Below are 22,551 nucleotides of genomic sequence, written 5' to 3'. Positions count from 1 at the left end.
AAGCCTCCAGGTGGAAGCAACTCTAGGCACACAAGGAGTTTGTACAATCACCTTTCTTGGATGGTTAAAAAAAAGTATCGTTTGTCTACGATATCCTAACAAAGAATTAAAGGATACAACCCCTCCCCCCTTTGACGATTCAGGATTCTAACTCAATCCCAAATGAAAGCACTTTTTAAATTTCTCCAAGCAACATGAACATACATACCCCTTTTTTTCAGACAGTACCCCCTTCTCACCAAGGAATAACCAGAGATGACTTTACAGCCCTTCCCTGGCTAACACCCAAAGACAGTATTCAGCACACATGATAAACAGGATTTTTACAAAGAGATAATGGTCCCAATTTTTTAAACATTGTTTCAGTTTAGATAAGCCACTAGACTACTACCTGTATACTTCATTTTTGTCCTGCCCTTCCTTGAAGGAGTGGAAGGGCGCATACCTGGTTCTCCCCTCCATTTTACCCTCCCAACAGTGTTGTGCGGTAGACCAGGAGAGACTGACCAACCCCAATTCAACTTCTTAGGAAAGTGGGGATTTGAACCCAGGTCTCTCCAACTCTATTCTCCAAACCTGGCCAATCTGAATATGTACAGGGATAGTGCTGACTGAGAACTCATTTAAGGACCAAGGAACACAAGTAGGATCATCTCTGACAAAATTAACAGAAGTCCAAAATAGGGAAAGCAAGAGACCAAGAACTTGCAGCTGCTCTCCCAGGCTCACCTCTGTAATGAACAGGATACACTCCAGAAACATGTAGTCCTTATGGTTTTCATTCACCACCTTTTCATCGACAAAGTGCCTTGGCTCCAAGTTTGGGTGATCTGGAAAAAGAATTCATAATTGTAGAGAATCTTTCCATCAGATACAGGAACTGGTTGATGTAAACATGAACATCGCTTGATTGCTCGACAGAATCACAGTTTACTTTTTTCACCCTTAACCTGCAGAGGATTTCTGGTCTCAACTGCCGGCAAGAAGGAAACCCCGCTATCGATCTTATCTATCGCATTTTTATTCTGCCCTTCCTCCAAGGAGCTCAGGTAGTCCATCATAGTCCATCTTAACCCCCCCCCCCTTGTTATCCACAACAGCTGTGTGAGGTTGGGGAGGGATGGAGCCTGAGCGGCAGAATCTTTGCCTGCCAAAGGCCCAGCTTCCTTGCCTGGTAGCAAGCAGCTGGAAAGCCTTTGTCCTGCTTGAGACCTTGAAGGGCTGTCGTCAGAGCAGAGACTATAACTAAGTGGATCAATCTTCAGTTTGAGGGAGGTCTGTGCTTTGCATGCAGAAGGTTTCGGGTTTAGTCCTTGGCATCTAGTTTTTTAAAAAATGGATCTCAGCTGGCAGGTGTTTGGAAAGACCTTTCTCTGCTCTGCCTGAGACCAAAACTGAGCTGCATGAAGGAGAGGTCCAATGAAGCGTAGTTAAATAGTGGAACTTTCTACCCCAGGATGTGATGATGGCTGCCAACTTGGAAGGCTTTAAGAGGGGAGTGGACATGTTCATGGAGGAGAGGGCTATCCATGGCTGCTAGTCAAAATGGATACGAGTCATGATGTATACCTCTTCTCTCCAGGATCAGAGGAGCATGCCTATTATATTAGGTGCTGTGGAACACAGGCAGGACAATGCTGCTGCAGTTGCCTTGTTTGTGGCCTTCCTAGAGGCACCTACTTGGCCACTATGTGAACAGACTGCTGGACTTGATGGACCTTGGTCTGATCCAGCATGGCCTTTCTTATGTTCTTATGAAGCATACCACTGTTTCACATATTCACAGGAAACAGGTTAGGATGAAAGCATGCGACTGGCCCAAGATTACACAGCTGGCTTCATAGCAGAGAGAGGATCTGAATCTGGATTTCCTTAGTCACAGTCTAGCCACTATCCTACACAAGCTGACCTCACTAGAGTTAACCAGTTAAGGTCAATAATGACTAAGGAAGGAAATAGGCAGGGAAGAACTTCATGCAGGAGATGCAACCACTCTCCACCCCTTCACCAGTGTTAAAAAATGGGCTGCGTTATGCTTGCACCAAAGACAGAGAAGACTCATTTACCCTTCATTTATCTCTCGCCACCATTTTCAATGGTCATGTGAATTGATCACTACTGCCCCCATTACACTTTCTAACATCCACCAAGAACACACCCTCTTTCTGTGGCATTTATGCACCAAGAACATGCTCAGAGGACACACAGAGGCATCCTTAACATCAACTCCACCAATCAGGGATCTCTGCTTCCTGTTCAAGTCCTCTGTTTCAACTGGCTGGCGTTTAGCAAGCAAGGTTAAGGAGTGCGAAAATCCCTTGACAAAAAATGGAACACATCAAAAGAGAAAACAAGCATGTGTTGTTTGCACACTGCAGCACGGTTAAATAATTTGGATTTTTAAAGAAAGAAAAAACTGGAACAGCTTAGACTCAGTCCTGGTTAGGAGGAAGAAGCCCGGCCTCGTTACCTATCAGTTGTGAACTGCCCCAGATGAAAGGGAGGAATTGGAAGTCATCCAGACCCCAGACTCCTTGGCTGCCGGCTGGTTCCATCCTGTAGGTTTTTTGGAGTTTCCGCATAACTTCCAAGTACCTGGGAACAAGAAGAACCGTATCTTTGTGGTAGGACCAGCCAAGTCATGCCCCCAGTGCGACCCGGTACCAACGGTATAATGCAAGGCTGTCCATTGACAGACCACAAATAGCAATACTTCCTGCCTGCCGGAAATGACAGGCTGATCACAATCTGGAAGAGGGGAAGGATGGAATTGAGAAGAATGACAACAGGTGAGAACTGGGAGGGCAGGCTGGCAGGTCAACCTGGAGGTTGGACTGCAGCAGGTGTATGCTGGAGGTTTTCCCATGGAAGCAGACTGTCCTTCTTAGGGACTGTAGTTAATAGCACTTCCCACCTGCTGGGCCACTCAAGGATCTGGACATGCAAGGCCATCTTTCCTGTGAACCTTCCCTGGGCAAAGATTTTAACACACATTTTCAGGCCCACCTTCTCAGCCATGAGGGCTAGAAACGTGGTTGCAGGGGAGCTTCCTCCCAAATTGAAGCGCTGGTTCTGAGGATGCTGAATTTTTTACTCCGCACTACATTCCGTGGCTTCCTGGGCACTTGCGCAGCACACATGACCATGACCCTTGGCAAACTCTTAAGCTTCATCATCAAGTAGACACAGGCCATTAACGCAGGGCTGTTTACCTCACGGTCACCCCACTGACTGATTCAGGGCTTCCTTTGGATTATGCATGCCTTTCCCGCCCGCCAGAGGTGGCCTTGCTCTCCCCGCGCATTGTGCCCATGTTTTCTGGATGCTGTTTTAGCCAGAATCCAGAAAATGTGAGCAAAATGTGCAGGGAGTGCGAGGTGACCTCTGACTATCAGGAAAGGCATGCATAATCCAAAGGAAGCCCTGAAGCTGTTGGTGGGGGTGACAGCGGGGAAACAGCCCTGCATAAATGGCCACACTTGAAAGGAAGTCTTACTGATATCACAAGGTACTACTGCTGAGTAAAGAAGCTTAATATTTGGGGGGGGGCATACAAAGCCTAGCTGCCATCATATGCCTCATTACAACCTGACGGCCACATCCTGAACTCTGGTAACAGACTTTTTATTAGATGAACTATTAGCCTATGGAACTCCCCACCACAGGATGTAGTGATGGCCACTAGCATATATGGTTTTTAAAAGGGTTGAGCTTCCCTCATCCAAGTACTTCATTTTGCTTGGTTTTTTTTAAAAATAGCTCTCATCCCATCTCCTACTTTATTGTTAGCAGGCAGATATGTGACAGAATCTATGTGGCTCTCCCTCTTGGCCCATTCTAGTTTGGCTCCAAGGGCTGCTCATGAGTCCAGATTTGGGGAGTTTTCTGCTTGCATTCTGGGACACAATCCTGACACCCCTCTTGGGCCTTCCCTCATCGGCTCTTCCACTTCCTGTGGTTTTACCTGTTGAACACTTTGAAGACGATGGCCAGTTGGTCGTCCACTCGAAGCACGCCGATTTTGCAGAGGCAGCACAAGAAAGCAGCAAAGGCAGCTTCATGACCTGAGAGGAAAGGAGAGGATAGGTGAACAGGGGTTGATTGTAATGTTTTTTAAATGATCGGTTTTAAATCTGAAGATCATCAACACTTTGATAGTATATGGTGCATTAGAGCACTGCCTGATTCACACAGATCTCCAGGCTAAGATACTGCAATGTGCTCTAGGTGCGGCTGCCCTTGCAGGCAATTCAGAAAGCAAAATCAAGACTGCCCATGGGTGCAGACTACTGGTAACTCATCTTTTCCATGCTTACAGAACTCTGCTGGCTGCCCCTTGATTTCCGGACTCAGTTCAAAACCTGGTGCTTACCTTTAAAGCCCTGAACAAGCACCAAACCTGCTTGATCACATGTTTTAAAGATCAAGTGTTTTTACCTGTCTACACTGATTCTTTAGCTGCCCATTTGGAGGAGGGGTTGCAGGGAGATACACGGGCGGGGGGGGGGGAGGAGGAAATGTTTGGCTCCTTAAAATAAGACTCACCCCCTTCTGTTATTTGTCACTGTGCCAGATCTAGTGTTTAAACATACCGATCTATCAGTCTCTTATCTAGTTTTGTCCTGAGGTTTTTGTTTATCATCATAAATTTGTAAGAGACCCCCAGCCCTGTGCGTCCTCACTCTAGAGGAAGTCCACTGATTTCAGTAGCCCGAGTGGCGGAACGGCAGAAGACTGCACTGCGAGTTACCAAGTCCAGTGAAATATTTTTATATTCTATAAACATCCAGGCATCAGTTTAGAATACTAAGTCCTTCCAATGTTTTAAAACAATCTCTAATTGCCATTGGAAGGCCTATAGTAAGGGGGCCAAGCATTCACTCCCACCAGAGAGCTCCAGTTATTGTGGTGAGTCGGAGAGGCCTCCTTCCTTCAAAAGGAAGAGGAACAGGATGGAGAGGAACTAGACCTGGCTCTCTTTTAAGAGTATCGTTTGGTGTTCAGGGACACATGTAGACCAGAGGATCCGGGAGTTGGACTAGAAGCAACAGGATAGGCCCACTGCCAATGGCAGCAGCACCCCCTGCTGACCAACAGTAGTTATGCACCAGACTTTATCCTGCATTTCTGCTTTTTAAAAATAAGCACCTTCAATACCTTCTTGCCTGCCATTTGCAGGCAATTTTAAGAGTCATTACTTTTTTTCCCCATCTGCTCTTCAAGCAGACTGTCCCCTCCTAGAAGCCTGTTTATCCACAGACAGATGTTACTGGAAACATGCAGAGAGCTAACGTGGGGTAGTCGTTACAGGGTTAGGCTAGAACTGATGGTAGGTTACCAGCTCCGGTTTGGGAAATACCTGGATATTTTGGGGGGTGGAGTCTGAGGAGGACGGGGTTTGGAGAGGGGAGGTACGTCAATCCCATAGAGTCCAATTGCCAAAGTGGCCATTTTCTCCAGGGGAACTTATCTCTATCAGCTGGAGATCAGTTGTAATAGCGGGTTGGCAACCCTAACTGATGGGAAACTGGGCCAAATCTCTACAGAAAGGGCCAAACCAGGCCTGCCACAGGTTGGGATTCCCCAACCCGTTTTACAGACAAGAGGGATGTTGGGGAATAACATTCCCATGTGCTCTAGGTCTTAAATCAGCTCAGAAGCATGGCGGGGTGTCTGTGTGGAGATCTCCAGTCTTCCTCCTCACACCACACCGAGCCAGGTCTGGCCTCAGAGCACACAGGAACAGAGGAACTCCCCAACATCACATCTGTCTGTGAAAGAGGTTGGGCAACTCGACCCAAGTCATGGCTGACGTAGCGTCTAGTTTGGCCCTCAGCCATTAAGTTAACCCTTGGCACCCAGCATGGCCTACCTCACATGGTGGTTGTAAGGATAAAATGGATGCGGGGACCACTTATGTAACCTAGATGACTTTTCCCTTTTTTGGCTGCTGCCTCTTCTCCCTCCAGCGGCACCTGATGGAAGCCGTTTCTTTATAGGCCAGCCCCATTCTGACAAACAAAGACTCCCTGATGGGAAAATGGAGTACGGTGCGAGGGCTGCTGACAAGCTCCACGCTGCTGAGCACATGAAATCCAGAAGAAAGGCAGTCGTAGGCAGATGGCCAGCATATGCAGTGCCCAGGGTTTGCCAATTGTGTCTTGTAGCTGCAGAAGCTCAGCTTGCCTTTCACTGAGAAGCAGCTCAGGGACTTAGCTTCTCTCTGCAAGCAGGAATGCATCCTGTTCAATATTCTTCCATACAGAAAAAGATCCCTACGCAGGAAGCATCTTCTCCCTGATACAATAGCTTTCTATGTGCAGGGGTATAGCTGATTTTTTTTTGGGGGGGGGGCATAGGGAAACATCTAATTGTACGAAAAGTCTGAAGCAGCACAAACCAGGCACAGGTTTACCAGCCTCAGAAAAGAACTAGAATTGGGGGGCGGGGCGGGCATTTGTCATTAACGCAGACACAAACGTACTCAGCCAGGGATCAGGAGCAAAACTGACTGGCTGTTTCATGCATTATATTTTTATGTATCATATTTTTATGCAGGTAAACCCACATCCCAAAACAGTTTGCATAAATAACAGCAAAACACTACAAAGCAGCCCTGAAATGCAATACAAAGGTTCCCTGTGGAGGGAATTCTGAGCTCAGCTGGAGCCAGGCATGGCAGAGGGAGTGCCTGGCTGCTGGCTCACCTTCCGTTGATGGCAACTTTGGTGGCTGCTGGAAGTTGAAGGGAAGCGGGCTCTTGGGAGGAGCTGGATCTAGACATGACACAGGGGTGCCTAGCTGGAGAATCTGTGCCAATATCTGAGAAATTGCTTTGCAAAAGTGTAGGGAATAAGGCCCTCTCCACTAAGCTACTGGCTTTCGCTGAGAGGGTAACTTTTTCCTCTCTTAGTGTTGCCAACCTCCAGGTACTAGCTGGAGATTGCCTACTATTACAACTGATCTCCAGCCGATAGAGATGAGTTCACCTGGAGAAAATGGCTGCCTTGGCAATTGGACTCTATGGCATTGAAGTCCCTCCCTCCTCAAACCCCGCCCTCCTCAGGCTCCGCCCCAAAAACCTCCTGCCGGTGGCGAAGAGGGACCTGGCAACCCTATCCTCTCTAGGAAGTAACACTTCCTAGCAACTCTACAGCAGCTGGGAACAGCTGAGCTGCCCAGCCAAGGTACTTCCTAGAGAGCAGTAGGCTGAAGCAGGTCCCTGAGGAAGTCCCATCCCTTGCAAAAAGATCCAGGCCCTGACAGAGACCTGTGCCGTAGTCAATGCGGGTGGAGTTACCGACAGCTTCCTTTAGGTAGACAGCCACCTCTGGCACCGCTTCCGCCAGCTGTCTGGGGATCACTGTGGCTACCAGGTTTTCTGCTTCCTAAAAAAAAGAACACAAAAATTCCCAGCAGGAATGTCACACTCGATCAGAGGTTCCCAGATTTCACCGGCGCCAGCTTCCCTGCGTCAAGAAGCAATCTGAGACGCCCAAGCTTTATCCCACTTTTGAAGGGAGCCGCCCCAGTTCTGCGCACCATACAGCACCTGACACAAATGGCATGGAGCACAGGTTTATGCAATCAAGATCAGTGTTTTTGCCCCAGCATATGGGGGTGAGGGAGCTGAAAACCCGCTTTTAAAAAACGTTAAACATTCAGAGACCACATATTAATATATTATTATTATTTACAAAATTTGTATCGTGCCTTTCTGCCCCCACAAGGGCCACTAAGGTGCACACATGATAAAATCTCACTTTAAAACCATTAAAATCAACCCCCCAACACACATCAGTAAAATACATACAAGACATAAAAACAGCAATTAAAACTGGTTAGAAAGGAGGGTCCTCACGGGGTCGCTGCAAGGATAAAAGGGCGGAGAGGATAACGATGGAAGCTGCTTGGGGAACCCATGGGGGGAAGGTGGGGCAAAAATGAAGTAAAATAAACAAATCAGTGTTAGAAGCAGCACCTGTCTTCCTTTCAAACACAACAGACTGGCCAAATGAAACGATCCTACATCCCCACCAAAAGGCATCGGAACCCAGCACCGATGAGAAAACTTGGCAATTCTCCCGCTTCTACCTACCTGGTCTAGTTTGGCGTACCAAGTCCGAAAGGCCTTGTTCCCGAAACGAGAGGGTTGGTCCATTGGTGGGGTCTCGTCGATCCACCTGTCGAGCGTGTCCAGGAGAGCGACCAGCTTCTCTATGGCCTACCATGAGGGAAAGGGCAGCCGGTCATTCAGGCAGGTGGCCGGCAAGGGGATGCCAAGGAACAAACACAGGGCACAGCTACACCCCGAAGCAACACTGAAAGTGCAGGCACATTTGGCGACTCACTCCAGGCAAATCTGCACAAGCACATTTGGCGAGCCACTCCGGGCACAACCTCTGTGGTCTGGCATGCAGCGGCATAAGTAGGGCAAAATGTCCCCTGCAGAGTCTGTCAAATTTTGCCTCGCAGCCCCTCTCTGCCTCCTTTAACCACAGCTAGGCTTGCCAACTCCAGCTTGACAAATTCTTGGCGGTCTGCAGACAGTGCCTGGGGAGGCGGGGCACTCCGCACAGGTGGAACCCTACGCAGCCCATCTTCCACAGCTGCCCTTGGCTCTCGCGGAACTGAATTCAGTAGTCTGGAGCACAGTTGTATTTCCAGAACTCCTGGCCCTACCTGGAGATTGGCAACTCTGAACCTAACCCACAATTAAAACATTCCTTCCCTTCCCTCTTACTTAAGGGGCCTCTTCATGGTCAAGAACCAATACTGAAAAGTTAAGAGGTCTAAACACACACATACACCTTGAAACAACATTAAAGCAGATGAGAATCAGAAAGCATGCCTAATTAAAACCCGTATAAACCTTTACCTATCAATAGGGTTGCCAGTTTTGGGTTGGGAAATGCCTGGAGATTTGGGGGGTGGAGCCTGAGGAGGGCGGGGTTTGGAGAGGGGAGGGACTTCAATGCCACAGAGTCTAATTGCCAAAGCAGCCAGTTTCTCCAGGGGCACTATTCGCTGTCGCCTGGAGATCAGTTGTAATAGTGGGAGATCTCCAGTCACCACCTGGAGGTTGGCAAACCTACCTATCAGTAATGTTAATAATGGCAAAGACAAATGTGTTTGGGGGAAGGCATTCCATAGTTAGGATGCCACAAGAGAAAAGGCCCTGTCTCTGCTAGCCCCTCCCCCTGACCGAACTCTGACGGTGGGAGAACTATAAGCAGGGCTTTGGTAATGATCTCAGCCTAGGGTTGCCAACCTCCAGGTACTAGCTGGAGATCCCCTGCTATTACAACTGATCTCCAGCTGATAGAGATCAGTTCCCCTGGAGAAAACTGCCGCTTTGGCAATTGGACTCTATGGCATTGAAGTCCCTCCCCTCCCCAAACCCCACCCTCCTCAGGCTCCACCCCAAAAACCTCTCGCCAGTGGCGAAGAGGGACCTGGCAACAATACTCCAGCCCCTGCCATTTATATCTTCCTGTCAAGCCTCACTGTCCTTCTCTCTGGTGAAGAGGGACCTGGCAACCCTATCTCAGCCAATAGGCAGGTTCACACAAGAGAAGACAGCCAGCCCTATGGATGCTGAGGCCCGGAGCCACCTAAGGATTTAGAGCACTGGTTCCCAACCAGGGGTCCATGGACTCCCAGGGGTCCGCGAGAGCTAAATTAAGGTCCGCGAAACAAAGTTATAAACCCATAATAAATTAATATTTTCAATTAAAAGTTCTCTATTATAAAAATATATATTCAAATATTATTCTAAGTTTAATGTTTAACTAACAGTTATGATTAAAGTTTATTTTCAAACTCTCGGAATTTTTATTTTGAACCTTGGGGTCCCTGCACCGAACAAAAAAGTCCTAATGGTCCCTGGTCAAAAAAAGGTTGGGAACCACTGATTTAGAGGCTACAAGCAATACTAACACACCTATACTATGGGGATAATTGTGGTTTGGAAGTAGAGTTGCCAAACTGGCATTCTCCTGCAGTTACAACTGAACTCCAGACTATAGAGATCCGTTCCCATGGAGAACATGGCAACTTCAGAGGGACGACTGCATGGCATTCTAGGGTGATATCCCTCCCAAAATTCCCCCATCCACGGGCACTGCCTCCAAATCTTCAGCAATTCCTCAAAAGGGAGTTGACAATCCTAGCTGGAACCCACAGATCCGTTCTGCTAGCAGAGGCATTTACCTCTGTGGCCTTCTCTTCTGTGGGGGGCTTTCAATGCTCTGCAGTGTTACAGGAAGTACTAGAGTATCAAGTATGTGGGGCTCGTGTTTTTCAACTTTGTGTTGGAAGACTGCTTATTTATGAAAACGTTTGTGTCCTGCCTCCCCGCTGCAGAAAAGGCCCCCCAAGGTGGCAAAGCCCTCTGTGTTGCTCTTCCATCTGTTAATAATTATCACAAAGAAGAAGAATAAAAATAACAATAACGCCAACAGGACTGGGGTCCTACTTTGTCAGAAGAAAGGCAAGCTTATAAATATTTTAAATAAATACCCACCCCTGGGTTCTTTCTCTTATTCCACCCCTAGTAATGAATTTGGGGCTTCCCGCACCCAGAGAATAGTGGCGGTACGCCACATCGCTTCCCACCACGGCTCCTCCAGACAGGAATTCTCCGCCAAGCAAGAACAAAGAGGGCAAAAATAGCAGCGCCGGCTTTGACTTTGCTGGAGGCATCGTCCGGGAGAAATTCTCCGGTCTCCTGAGCCGAAGTTCAATCCATCACTCAGCTCGCACGCCGGGAGGAGTGATGGGAAACTGCTGAGGCCAGCAACTTTCCAGCCCTTGAAGCATCGCCAGAGGAGGAGAGAGCGATGGGGTGAGCCAAGCACTGCCGTCTCCTGTGCGCGCGCACAGCTCATGCCGCCTCTGGAAGCATCACTGGTCCTCTAAGCCAGGCACACGGCTGGTTTTCCGGTGCCATGGGGCTGGGGGGGCGGAGGGAGAGGGAGAAAAGTTACAAAAGCAGGAGTAAAAGCTCAGGGAGGTAAACTCTAAAGGGGTGAGACTCATACGCTGGCTGGCTTTCCTTGCATAAAGTATCTTTTATTTGCTTAGAGATTTTCTGTGCCGCCTCTCCAAAGAAAATGCTTCAGGCGGCTTATGAGGTAAAACATCGTAAAAACATAAAGTACCATTGAAGAAGGTGATGATTAATAAACTATTAAAAACTGGGCCAGGTCATAAAAACAGCATAAAATGTTGAGCAGCTTAAAAACAATCCTCTTAAAACAGTCCTCAAGCTAGAAGCCGACTAAAACAATGTTAAAAAGATCAACCCCTTTAATTCAAATCCTGGATTAAAAAACATTTGGGCCTGGCTCCTATAAAATTTAACAGACTATAAACCATGAAGGGGGAGGTCACATTCTGACAACAAAATGACAGCCTTAAACTAAAAGATCCAATTCATTCTCAGGAGAGGGGCTCAAACAATGGCTATTTGGCCAAGGCAGCAAGAGTGAACCTCCGTGTCCACAGGCAGTATACCTCTGCATACCAATGTCTGGAGAAAGACAGACAACAGGGATGGCTATCTTTGCGGCCACTCACACATACTTGGCTAGCTGCTGTTGCAAACAGGAGGTGCAGAGTGGTCTGATCCAGCAAAGCTCTTTGCACGTTCTCATACTTGTAACATTCAAAACACACGGCCAACTAAACAGAGGGTCAAGTTGTGTGCTTTTAAAACCTGGATTTGCCGCGATCACACGGGAAGAGGACTTGGTGTTTGATTTTAACAGCAAAAGAGAGGCATCTCTGCTAGCAGGACGGATCTTTGATTGCAGGCCCCACTTTCCCCTAAAACAGCACCCTCGTCAACTACACTCTTTGGATCAGGCCCTGCTCCGTTCTTGCAAGAGGTCAGTTCTGTTGCAGCAAGGAGCAGGGCCTTTATAGCAGCTGCCCCAAGACTACTCAGCCTGCTCCTCCTACTTGATCAGGTTTGAAGGCATGGATCCTCCACTGTAATCCCTAGCCTGGCCCAAAATAGTAATATTCAAGGCATATTTGTCCTTTTTTATCTGATTTTACTTCATTATTTCAAACTGCAAGACTGTGAGATTGGTTAGGCCACAAGTAAGGTTGCCATCCTCCAGGTACCAGCTGGAGATCTCCTGCTAATTCAACTGATCTCCAGCCGATAGAAATCAGTTCACCTGGAGAAATTGGCCACTTTGGCAATTGGACTCTATGGCATTGAAGTCCCTCCCCTCTCCTAAACTCTGCCCTCAGGCTCCGCCCCAAAAACCTCCCGCTGGTAGTGAAGAGGGACCTGGCAAAAGAGAGCAACTGGCTAAAGGGCACTCCATTTTGCAGGGATCTGGAATCCAGGACTCTCTAACCGTAGCCCAAAGCGCCAAAATGTGTGCCATGCCTGCTCCGGAGTCTCTCTTGACTCCAGTAGGGCAAACATCTGAGTTTATATTGGGATGCTGACACAACTAGCATTCAGATGGCACCAGGGACCCGTGACCCCCAGCTGGAAGGCACCATATGGGTCACACAGCCACTCCTGGGCCCAGTTAACGGGACGGCCGTTGGCATTAAATAACAAAAGGCCACCATCGAGCCAGCCTTTGCTGCCAGAGTTCCTCATTTGGAACCCATGTGCAGGGAGCGATGTTGGCTACAGAAGCGGTCGGCAAGAGACGCCCCCCACCTCTCTGCCTTGGGGGGGGAATGAACAGCAGTCACACATCTTCTCCCCTTTGCTTTCGGCATGGGATTAAGAAAAGCCCAACAGCAGACAGCCGAGCCGGCGGAATACAGCTGCCAGCTCCCCCTCCTCAATAAATAATTAATGGAGCATGCCACTCATCTGGGGAGGGAAGAAGAGGGGCTTATTAAAATCAGGCTACTTCCCAAGGTTTAACCGACACAGGAACCATAGCGGGATGTGTGTGTGTGTGGGGGGGCTGAGTTTGCCTGGCATCTCTAGTTCCATTTTGACTTTTTGGGGGGGGGGCAAAAAATCCATGTGGCAGCTTAGAGGTAGGCCCAATTCTCAAAACACACACAGATGTGAAGGTTACTGGGAGAGCAATCTCTCCGCTTAGCCTACCTCACAGAGATGTTGCAAAGACAAAAATGGAAGGGGAGGAAATGGGATGGGTCAAAAAGCGTCACAAATAAAAGAAAGAAATGGTTAAAACTCTGCCCTTGCCGAAACACTGTGGCCGTCACGCTTGCAGCATCTAGCCAGGGGTGAGAAAAACACTTCGTTGTGCCTCTTCAGCGACAGTTTCCCCTGTCCTCCCCTCAAAGCCTAAACCACAGTTTTGGGTAATAACTGCACCAAACTAGCATGTTGCTAACACAAAATTCCCTTTTTAACCATGGTTTGCCAACCTGATTCAAATCCTGGTTAAGATGGAAACCCAGATCTGCATTAACTGTGACTAAATCCCTGGGAGGACATAACCCATTACCAGGGAGAAAACATCAGCAGAAGGGGTGGGGGAGGAAATGCCTGGTCCTATGGCTAGCTACCAAGCTCTTAAATCAAGGTTCAAAACACTGCATGTGTACTGGCCCACTATCATTAGAAAAAACAACTGCGTATTTTCCTATGCATTTATTTGGCCACAGATTGGAAAGTGCTGGCACAGACTCTCTAACAGCGCAGCCTAAATGTAGAAATGGATCAAAACTCAGAAGCTTGACAATCGGGGGTGGGGGGTGGAGGGGAGGGAGAAATGGGCTTCTAGTCCTCAGAGTTGCAGAGGGTAGCCGTGTTGATCTGAAGTAGAACAGCTAGATTTGAGTCCAGGAGAACCTTAAAGAACAACAAGATTTTCAGGGTATAAGCTTTCAAGTGTCAAAGCTCCCTTCGACAGGTACTGTCAGGTATCTGATGGAGGTTTGCCTCTCAATAGTTTATACTCTGAAAATCTTGTTGGACTCTAAGAAGAAGAGTTGGTTTTTATATGCCGACTTTCTCTAACCTTTTTAAGGACACATGAATACATGAAGCTGCCTTATACCGAATCAGACCCTTGGTCCATCAAAGTCAGTATCGTCTGCTCAGACCGGCAGTGGCTCTCCAGGGTCTCAGGCAAGGGTCTTTCACATCACCTACTTGCCTAGTCCCTTTAACTGGAAATGTCAGGGATTGAACCTGGGACCTTCTGCATGCCAAGCAGATGCTCTACCACTGAGCCACGGCCCCTCCCCAAAGAGAATCAAGCCAGCTTACAATCACCTTCCCTTCCTCTCCTCACAACAGACACTTTGGGAGGTAGGTGAGGCTGAGAGAGTTCAGAGAGATCACTGACTAGCCCAAGGTCACCCAGCAGGCTTCATGGGTAGGAGCCAAGAAACCACGCCGGTTCACCAGATTAGAGACTGCTGCTCATGTGGAGAGTGGGGAATCAAATGTGGTTCTCCAGAATAGAGTCCGCCGCTCTTAACCACTACACCACACTGGTGCTCCTGGACTTGAATCTAAATAGTCCTCACTGTATTATTCATTTATTTAAAAATATTTATGCAACTTGTTTCCCACCAACTACGACTGCCAAGTCAGCCTCCTAAGTGTGCCAGAGGAAACACTCGTCACCAGAGGAGGGTGGGACCAAGCAGGATTTCTAGTGCTCACGGGCTGGATCTTCGGCACCCCACATGGCTTGATTCTATCTGCAGAATGTGGCTCAGAAACCAGCACAGGCCCCGTAACAAGACAGTGCAGAATTCTCAGGGCTCAGCATGATTTGCCCACAGAAGGCCCTGGGTTCAACCTCAGATTCTCCGGTCAAAGTGTCTCAAGCTTTCTCTCTCCCAGGAGCCACCGGCAATTGGCGTTGATCAGTCCAGACTGGAAGGGCTGACTCCACCTGAGGCAGCCTCATCCGTTCACCCACCTCAGAAACCTTGTACTCGCAGGTCAGTTTCTTGCCTTTGACACCTTCGTTCAGCGTGAGAATGAAGCCTATGTAGTCTGCATAAGCCTGCAAAGGAAGGGGGGAGTTAGGAACAGTTGCAGCCACAAAGAGGAAGCATGAGCCAAATGCAGCCGAGTCTCCAAAGTCTGAGGTACGAATTCAGACCCATTAGCAAGCAACGGGCCTTCTGTCTGTGAGGTACTGTGTTGCTGTCATCTGGTGCAGGATCCACAGGGAACCAGATGTGAGGGAAAGTTAACACATTCTTGGTTCCACCGCCCTAGCATTTTGGCTAATTTGTTTGTGGGGGGCAGGGTTGAGGCTTAAACAGCAATGGTGTGCAACATTTATTTATTAGCCTTTTACCCCACTCCTCCTCCACAGAGCAGGGTCTGTGGTGCCTCTGGTGACATCTGAATGCAGGTGACTGGGCAAACTGGAATTGATCTGCTTGCCAAAAACCAGGATTCTAAGCCACAGTTAAATCCCAGTGTAGAACCCTGGTTTGTGGGGAGAAAACAACTTCCAGTTTGCCCAGGTAGCCACGTGTGGACGTCACAGCAATTCGAGGTACTACGGAGGGGTGCTGCATTGAGGCATTTTTGGCCTCTTTCCACTTCAGCTCCCCCATCTCCAGTGTGAGGAATAACAACACTGTCCTACCTTACAGGGGTGCTATAGGGACTTTAAGCAAATTTATGTACGGTAATTCTTTTCAACGATTCATAGGAATCATAAATGTTATAGTGAAGTCAATATCCCTAAAAAAAGGAGAGGCCTTAGGATGGGCTTCAAAAGGAATTCAGAAGTACATCACTCTTCACATGACCCGATACCATACAACTCTTGACAAAGACGAAGGACATTTGGCACTGCATGGGAGGGAGGGCAGAGAGTCCTCCAAATGTGTCCTACGGCACAGCTTCCTAAACAGAACCATGTTTCCATACCAGAGTAGTGGTCTAGACCAGAAGTGCCCAATCCTTTTGAGCCTGTGGGCTCCTCTGGAGTTTTGGCATAGAACGTTGGGCACAGTCACAAAATCAGCCAATCAGATCTCCAATGGCCAATCAGACACCCTGCTGGGCAAAAGCCCCCCCCAACCCCACCCACTTTCTAAAGACAGTTGGCGGGCACCAAGAAAGATGTTGCCACACTGAGGACCCCTAGTCTAGTTTCTTGCAGACGTCCCACGGCAGTCCTTCCCTTGTGGCAGATGGGTTTATGATCTTCTGTAGGAGCCCAGGCTTTCTTTGCTCCTCCCTCAGGCTAAGGTAGAACTCTTCAACCTAACATGCTAGTTTTCTATGTGTAGGGGTTTAGCTATCTATTTATTTTAGGTACTGCATTCAAGTCCACAAACTGATGCAAGCCAACCACCTCCACAGGAAATGAAGTCTCCGTTTGTGATTTGGCCGACCTATTGTAACAACCCCAATATCACCGAGCAAAGTGAATTCTGCACCTGAGAGCGTTTCCACTTGGCCATGTCGGGAACCATGTTGATCGCCTTCTGGGGGATCATGAAGTTCTGATGGGGCAGCGCTAGTGCCTCTGTGGACGATTCTGGAAGACAGAGGAAGAAGTGGTCAAACACGGCTAGGACAGAAAAGGCCTCTTTGATCATCTCGTGCATATTTTTGGGGAATAATCGAGCAAAGAAGAATCCCACCCCAACTGGAAACCACCAAACCAAAGTTACTTCTGTATTTTAGCGCAAGGAAGTAAGAGAGATTCTTCTTGATCTAAGAGAGCCAGTAGTAATCCGCACCCCAGGAATTCATTAAGGGCTCTCCTTCCTGCTGAGACGGCCTTGATTCAGCTTTAGAATTGTCAACGTCAGACACATACTAGTTTAGGCCCCCATTCCCACATAATGGGCCACTTTTTTCTATGAGACTAAGGCTCCACATTGACAAAGGAACAAGTCCAATTGAACAGAATGGGATTTACTTCCAAGTATACATGCTTAGGTTCACAGTGTAAATCTGGGATTTGGGGCTCCAACTAAACCATATGTCCCATGTCCCAACCTGGAGCTGCAATATACTCTAGACTGACTTCATTTTTAAACAAGAAAGCCACAGTTCCATCAGCCTTGAAAGAAGAAGAAGTTGGTTTTTATATGCCGACTTTCTCTACCACTTAAGGGAGACTCAAACCAGCTTACAATCACCTTCCCTTCCTCTCCCCACAAAAGACACCCTGTGAGACAGGTGGGGCTGACAGAGCTCTAACAGAGCTGTAACTTGCCCAAGGTCACCCAGCTGGCCTCGTGTGTAGGAGTGGGCAAACAAATCCAGTTCACCAGATTAGCCTCTGCCGCTCATGTGGAGGAGTGGGGAATCAAACCCGGTTCTCCAGATCAGACTCCACCACTCCAAACCACCGCTCTTAACCACTACACTACACTGGCTCTCTTGGAAGTTTCCTTTGCCAGCAAATCACTGCACTGTGCAACTGGTCAGGAATGTTTTAACAAGATGCCACCCGAGGGTCCTGAGATGCTTCCAATCATCAAAGGCCCAGTTGCTGTGAATGACGCAGGAAACATGGCACATCTATGCTCCATTTCTTAAACTAATTTCAACTAGTATGGCTTTGCTCCCCACCCCCCCAAGAGCCATGGGAATTGTGGTTTTGAAAAATACTGGCTTAGGAAGAAGCAAAGACTTGAAAGGCTGGTTATTTTCACTCTCCAGTGTGTGACTATGTGCAGCTGTCCCCTCCATCCGTTCTCTGACAGGTGTGTGAGAAAGGGTCATGTCACTCTCTGCTGAGGAAAAGGGGAACAGGGGAGCCACAATTTGTGGGAAGCCAGGTGGCAGCATCTGTGACCAGAAGAGAGCCATGGGGGAGACATCCACGAAACCCTGGGCCCAAGGACCCATAAAACCCCCAGGCAGCCCCGTGAATACCATCTCAGCAAAGAAGCATCCAACAGAGAGAAACTGGCGCGCATAGCAAGCGATAAGCACTCACAGCAGAAGCACAAGTCAGATGAGAAGGAAGCCCTCCATAGAGAAAGGGGGTCAACATGATTGGATGTCCTTGCTCTGTGGGGAGGAAATCCTCACAAACCAATTTTATTTTAAAAGCGGCCCAAGCAAAAAGACAGACCAGGCCAGCATTTTCGGACTGCGTCAGAGGCACAAAGTGAGCAAGCATTCAGAAGCCCCAGGAGGCCTCAGCACGGCAGCCTGGAGAAAAATGCAGATTGCCAACTCGCAGAGTCAGCGGGACTCCTTTTCCTCCTCCTCCTCCTCCCTCAGCTAGGTACACCGTTCATTTTTCCTGATTAGCCAGGAAGCAGGTCCGGCCCCTGACCTCCTGTCAAAAGCACCCAGATCTGCACACGAGGGATGCTTCTGTTCTAAAGTTACCTGCTCCCAAGGATGAATGGCTATGCTCAGCATTTGTGGAGGGAGGGGGGAGACAGCAGCACCAGGAATTCTGTTTCAAGGTGAAAACAGTCATATTGCTCAAAGGAAGGGCGAATCCAGATAAGCCACAGTGAGGAAAGAATACACGAGAAAGGGGAGGCATTGCACATGAACCAAAGAGAGTTTCAAAGCCCCCCTTCTTTGCTTACCCTGGAGCCCACATTCAATCTCTCAATAATTCTTTCCAAAGGTTCCCAGTTGCCATCAATGAAGCCAGCAGGGCAGAAGCAGGAGGTACACAGGCACCCCTCCATTGCATCCGGAACAGATGCCATCGGAAGAAACAGCGGTCAGGCAGGCATGCATCCTGCCCGGATCCAGACCCAGCTGAAAGCCGCCCCCCCACCCCGCCCTGCTGCTTTCAAGACCCATTATGAGGACATAAGAGGGAAGGCAGGAAGCAACCAGCTGCGATGCCCCCCACAAGGGTTACTTTTCATCACATTTTAATTGGAACACGCATTGTCTTTGGATTCCAGTGACTTGCTTTGGGGAGCAAACTTTCAGCTAAAAAGCAGGAAATATATAAATACCACCACTACCTACACCCTATCTGTCTAGCTTGATATTTGACCCCAGTCTCCATCCACAACGTTCAGGGTGGCATATATGGTGTCCTCAAAACAACCCCTACAAAGTAGGTTATGCTGAAAGAGACAGTGACCGGCTCAAGCAAGCCTCACAACAGTGTATGAATATCAATCCAGGTCTCCTGAATTCTAGTCCAACATCCTAACCCCAACACTGACTCTCTAACACAATACAGAATGTGGTCTGAACACACCCTGAAGAAGCTGCCTGGGTTGGACAGTGCTCAGGTGGAAGACTGCTGGAGAACTCCATGTACATCACCTTGATGTACGAGGCAGAAACATGTTCTGGAAACCTACAGGCAGTATCATCTTCATTGGGTGCCTCTAATTTCTAATATTTGAGACAGGAAAAAAATTCTCTGACCATTTATTTCTGTACCAGGCATAATTATGTACAATTTGAAATAGCTTGAGCAAGTGAGTCAAGCCACCGCCTACAGGGAAAGATAAGCTGACACAGAGCTTTGTAGGTCCCTCCCAACCCCAAAACAAAGTTACACGCAGAGAGGAAGCTTCCCCACAGAATTCCTTGTGGGCTTCCTCAAAGCAGGAACATACACAAGGATTGGTTCTCGTAGGTTATCCGGGCTGTAACCGTGGTCTTGGTATTTTCTTTCCTGACGTTTCGCCAGCAGCTGTGGCCGGCATCTTCAGAGGAGTAACACTGAAGGACAGTGTCTGTCCTTCAGTGTTACTCCTCTGAAGATGCCGGCCACAGCTGCTGGCGAAACGTCAGGAAAGAAAATACCAAGACCACGGTTACACAGCCCGGATAACCTACGAGAACCAATGAACTCTGACAGTGAAAGCCTTCGACAGTACACAAGGATGTACGTTAACCCCATGGTCAGATCCTGCCTGATTTCAGACTTCTCTTCCACAGAAGAGTGTGGAGAAAGAGGGTGTGGTGAAGACAGCATAGAATACTTAACGCAACAAAGGCAAAGGGAGTACTCAGAGACCATCTAGCCTCACCTTGTACTCTGAAAAGAAGGATGCATCAGCTACAAACAGTCCATTTTAGTCACAGGGCTCTTCTCAATGGACAGAAGAGTTGGTTTTTATATGCGGGCTTTCTTTACTTTTTTTTAAAAGAAGAATCAAACCGGCTTACAATCACATTTCCTTCCCCTTCCAACTACAGACACCTTGTGAGGTAGGTGAGACTGAGAGAGTTCAGAGAGAACTGTGACCAGCACAAGGTCACCCAGCAGGCTTCATGTGCAGGAGTGGGGAATCAAACCCAGATCTCCAGATCAGAGTCCGCCGCTCTTCACCACTACACTATGCTACAGCACTCAAGACCCAGTAAGGGGGAAGATTCCCCCCTCCCCTCCAACCTACAGGCATTTTTCTCCTACAGAAGGGGTCACCTTACCTACCATTCTATCCCATTTGAGGCACCTTCCCTTACAGGTACAGGCCTCACTTCCAAAGACCCAAAATTAATCCCTACGGTGCCCTCCTATCACCTCCCTGTGCAGGACTAACAGGGCCTCCTGTTCCTGGCGAAGGCTGTCTGTCCTGCAGGACCCCCTTGCCTAAGTGCCACTTTCCCACGGGGTAGGACCAGAGCTCTCCATTCAGAGATGGGCAAGTGCCCAAGGTGCTTCTCCTACGGGAGGAGCACAGTTTCTCTATTTCAGGCATATTTCTCTCCCCCAGAATCCTGGCTCCTCTGTGTGAAGCACAATTACACATGGCCGTTTCTCTACAGGGCCTTTCCTCTCAGGGGGTCATCCTGGCCCCCCAAGCAAGGAACACCCCCAAACGCCTCATATAAGCCAATAGGCTAATAACCCCATGCAACCCACACATACTGGCTAAAGGAGATTCCCCACTCATTATGAAATATCCCACTCCCACTTTTAAAGACGAAGAAGAGTCGGTTTTTATACCCCAATTTTCTCTACCTTTAAGGAGTCTCAAAGCAGCTGTGAGGAAGCCTGTTGGTTTGTTTCTTTCACCTCTGTTGTCAGGTCCGACCCGTACAAGCGGTCAGGTCCTGGTTCAGGCTCTTGACATGTTTTAGGCCTGTGTTTGATGTTCAGTTGCTCGGTGATTCCCACTCCCTGTTCCTCGCCCCTCCCGAGCCCCGACCTTGAGTAGCTAACGGCCAAGCCGTGTTTAGACTCCTATTCCTCCCTCCTTCCCCCTGTGCTCAGCTATCTCGCTGTTTCCCAGGCCGTTTGATCTTGCACCTGTGATGTAATCATGTAATCATGCTTTAAGTTATGCCTTGTAGTCCAGCTAGTTATTGGCAGCTTTCAAGCTGCAGTGTATCCATGCTTACTAGATGCTCTCAATAAACGTTTACCTGCTTCTGACTTGCCTGTCTGAGCGAGTGACTTTTTGAGACGACCTAGGTTGGCTGGAGGACCTGACAGCAGCTTACAAACTCCTTCCTCTCCCCTCCCCACAACAGACATCTTGTGAGGTAGGTGGGGCTGAGAGAGTTCAGAGAGAACTGACTAGCTGAAAGTCACCCAGCAGGCTTCCTGTGGAAGACAGGGGAATCAAACCTGGTTCTCTAGATCAGGGCTTCTTAAACTTTTCCCACTCGCGACCCCTTTTGCCCGAGAAATGTTTACGCGACCCCGGGTATATAGTTATATAAAATAGGTATACAAATCAAACATTTACTGATAATAAATCAAATTTTTCGCGACCCCCACATTCAGTTACGCAACCCCATATGGGGTCGTGACCCACAGTTTAAGCAGCTTTGCTCTAGATTAGAGTCCACCACTCTTAACCACTACGCCACACTGGCTCCGTTCCCCCCAATAATAGCCCACAACCTGACCAACTTTTAAATTATTGGGTACATTCGCCCAACCTTTGCTTCAGGGGGGCCTTTCTTCTCCCACAGGGAAGGACCCTATAAGCGTTCCCTTTTGAGAATCTTCATAGCCGCAAGCCCCAGGATACCCAGCCCACTTTTATTCAAAGGGATTTTTCATCTCAAAGGAGACCTCTTTCCAATAGGGAAACCTCATTTATCAGTAGGACTGGCAATGAATTAAAGAGACCTTAGCTGATCAATCATACAATTTTAATTGATTTATCTGTATGCTTTTACATTGGAGGGAAACAATAATCCTGGGGGAGGGAGGGAGCCTGTTTTCTTTCTTTTAAGGCAATGCACAGAAAGCCATGCACTTACCAAATCTCCAGGTTTGGCCTGGAGCTCTCCCAGGATTAGAACTTTAGGAATTTACCAACCCAGAGTTGGCAACACTAGAAAGCCACAGCATAACACACACACACCCCAATCTCAGAACAGGCATTCCATCCGATGAAAGACAGAAGGGGGAAAGCCTCTTCTGAGAATGCACCCGACACTCATGGATTTGTAAGCATCCCCATTAAAATAACTAAATAAAATATATTCAGGGACACTTTTTTAACACCAGCCTCAATCCTATGCACTTTTACTTTGGAGAAAGCCCCACTGCCTTCAGAGTATGTGCATAGAACTGGATTATGAACACCACTGACCTCCTTATCAGCACGGTTGCCAACCTCCAGGTACGGCCTGGAGATCTCCCGGAATTACAACTGATCTCCAGGCTACAGACACGAACACATGAAGCTGCTTTC

At 48.3% G+C, this 22,551-nt stretch overlaps 1 protein-coding gene across 1 annotated transcript in view; it reads right to left on the bottom strand.

Moving 5' to 3' along the window:
• PTPA (protein phosphatase 2 phosphatase activator) overlaps window positions 1-16,461 on the bottom strand; it is a 31,040-nt gene extending 14,579 nt beyond the window's left edge. The window contains exons 1-7 of the mRNA XM_056860609.1: window positions 16,378-16,461; window positions 14,892-14,978; window positions 8,099-8,224; window positions 7,271-7,388; window positions 3,965-4,064; window positions 2,471-2,595; window positions 730-830 (exon numbers count right to left, since the gene is read on the bottom strand). Coding sequence (XP_056716587.1) covers window positions 730-830; window positions 2,471-2,595; window positions 3,965-4,064; window positions 7,271-7,388; window positions 8,099-8,224; window positions 14,892-14,978; window positions 16,378-16,437 — 717 coding nt within the window. The 5' untranslated portion in view covers window positions 16,438-16,461. The remainder of the gene's footprint in view (window positions 1-729; window positions 831-2,470; window positions 2,596-3,964; window positions 4,065-7,270; window positions 7,389-8,098; window positions 8,225-14,891; window positions 14,979-16,377) is intronic.
• Between the last annotated feature and the right edge of the window lie 6,090 nt (window positions 16,462-22,551).

This window comes from Euleptes europaea, chromosome 14, assembly GCF_029931775.1.
Source record: "Euleptes europaea isolate rEulEur1 chromosome 14, rEulEur1.hap1, whole genome shotgun sequence".
Classification (NCBI taxonomy): Eukaryota; Metazoa; Chordata; class Lepidosauria; order Squamata; family Sphaerodactylidae; genus Euleptes; species Euleptes europaea.
This window is presented reverse-complemented; position numbering and strand designations above follow the sequence as displayed.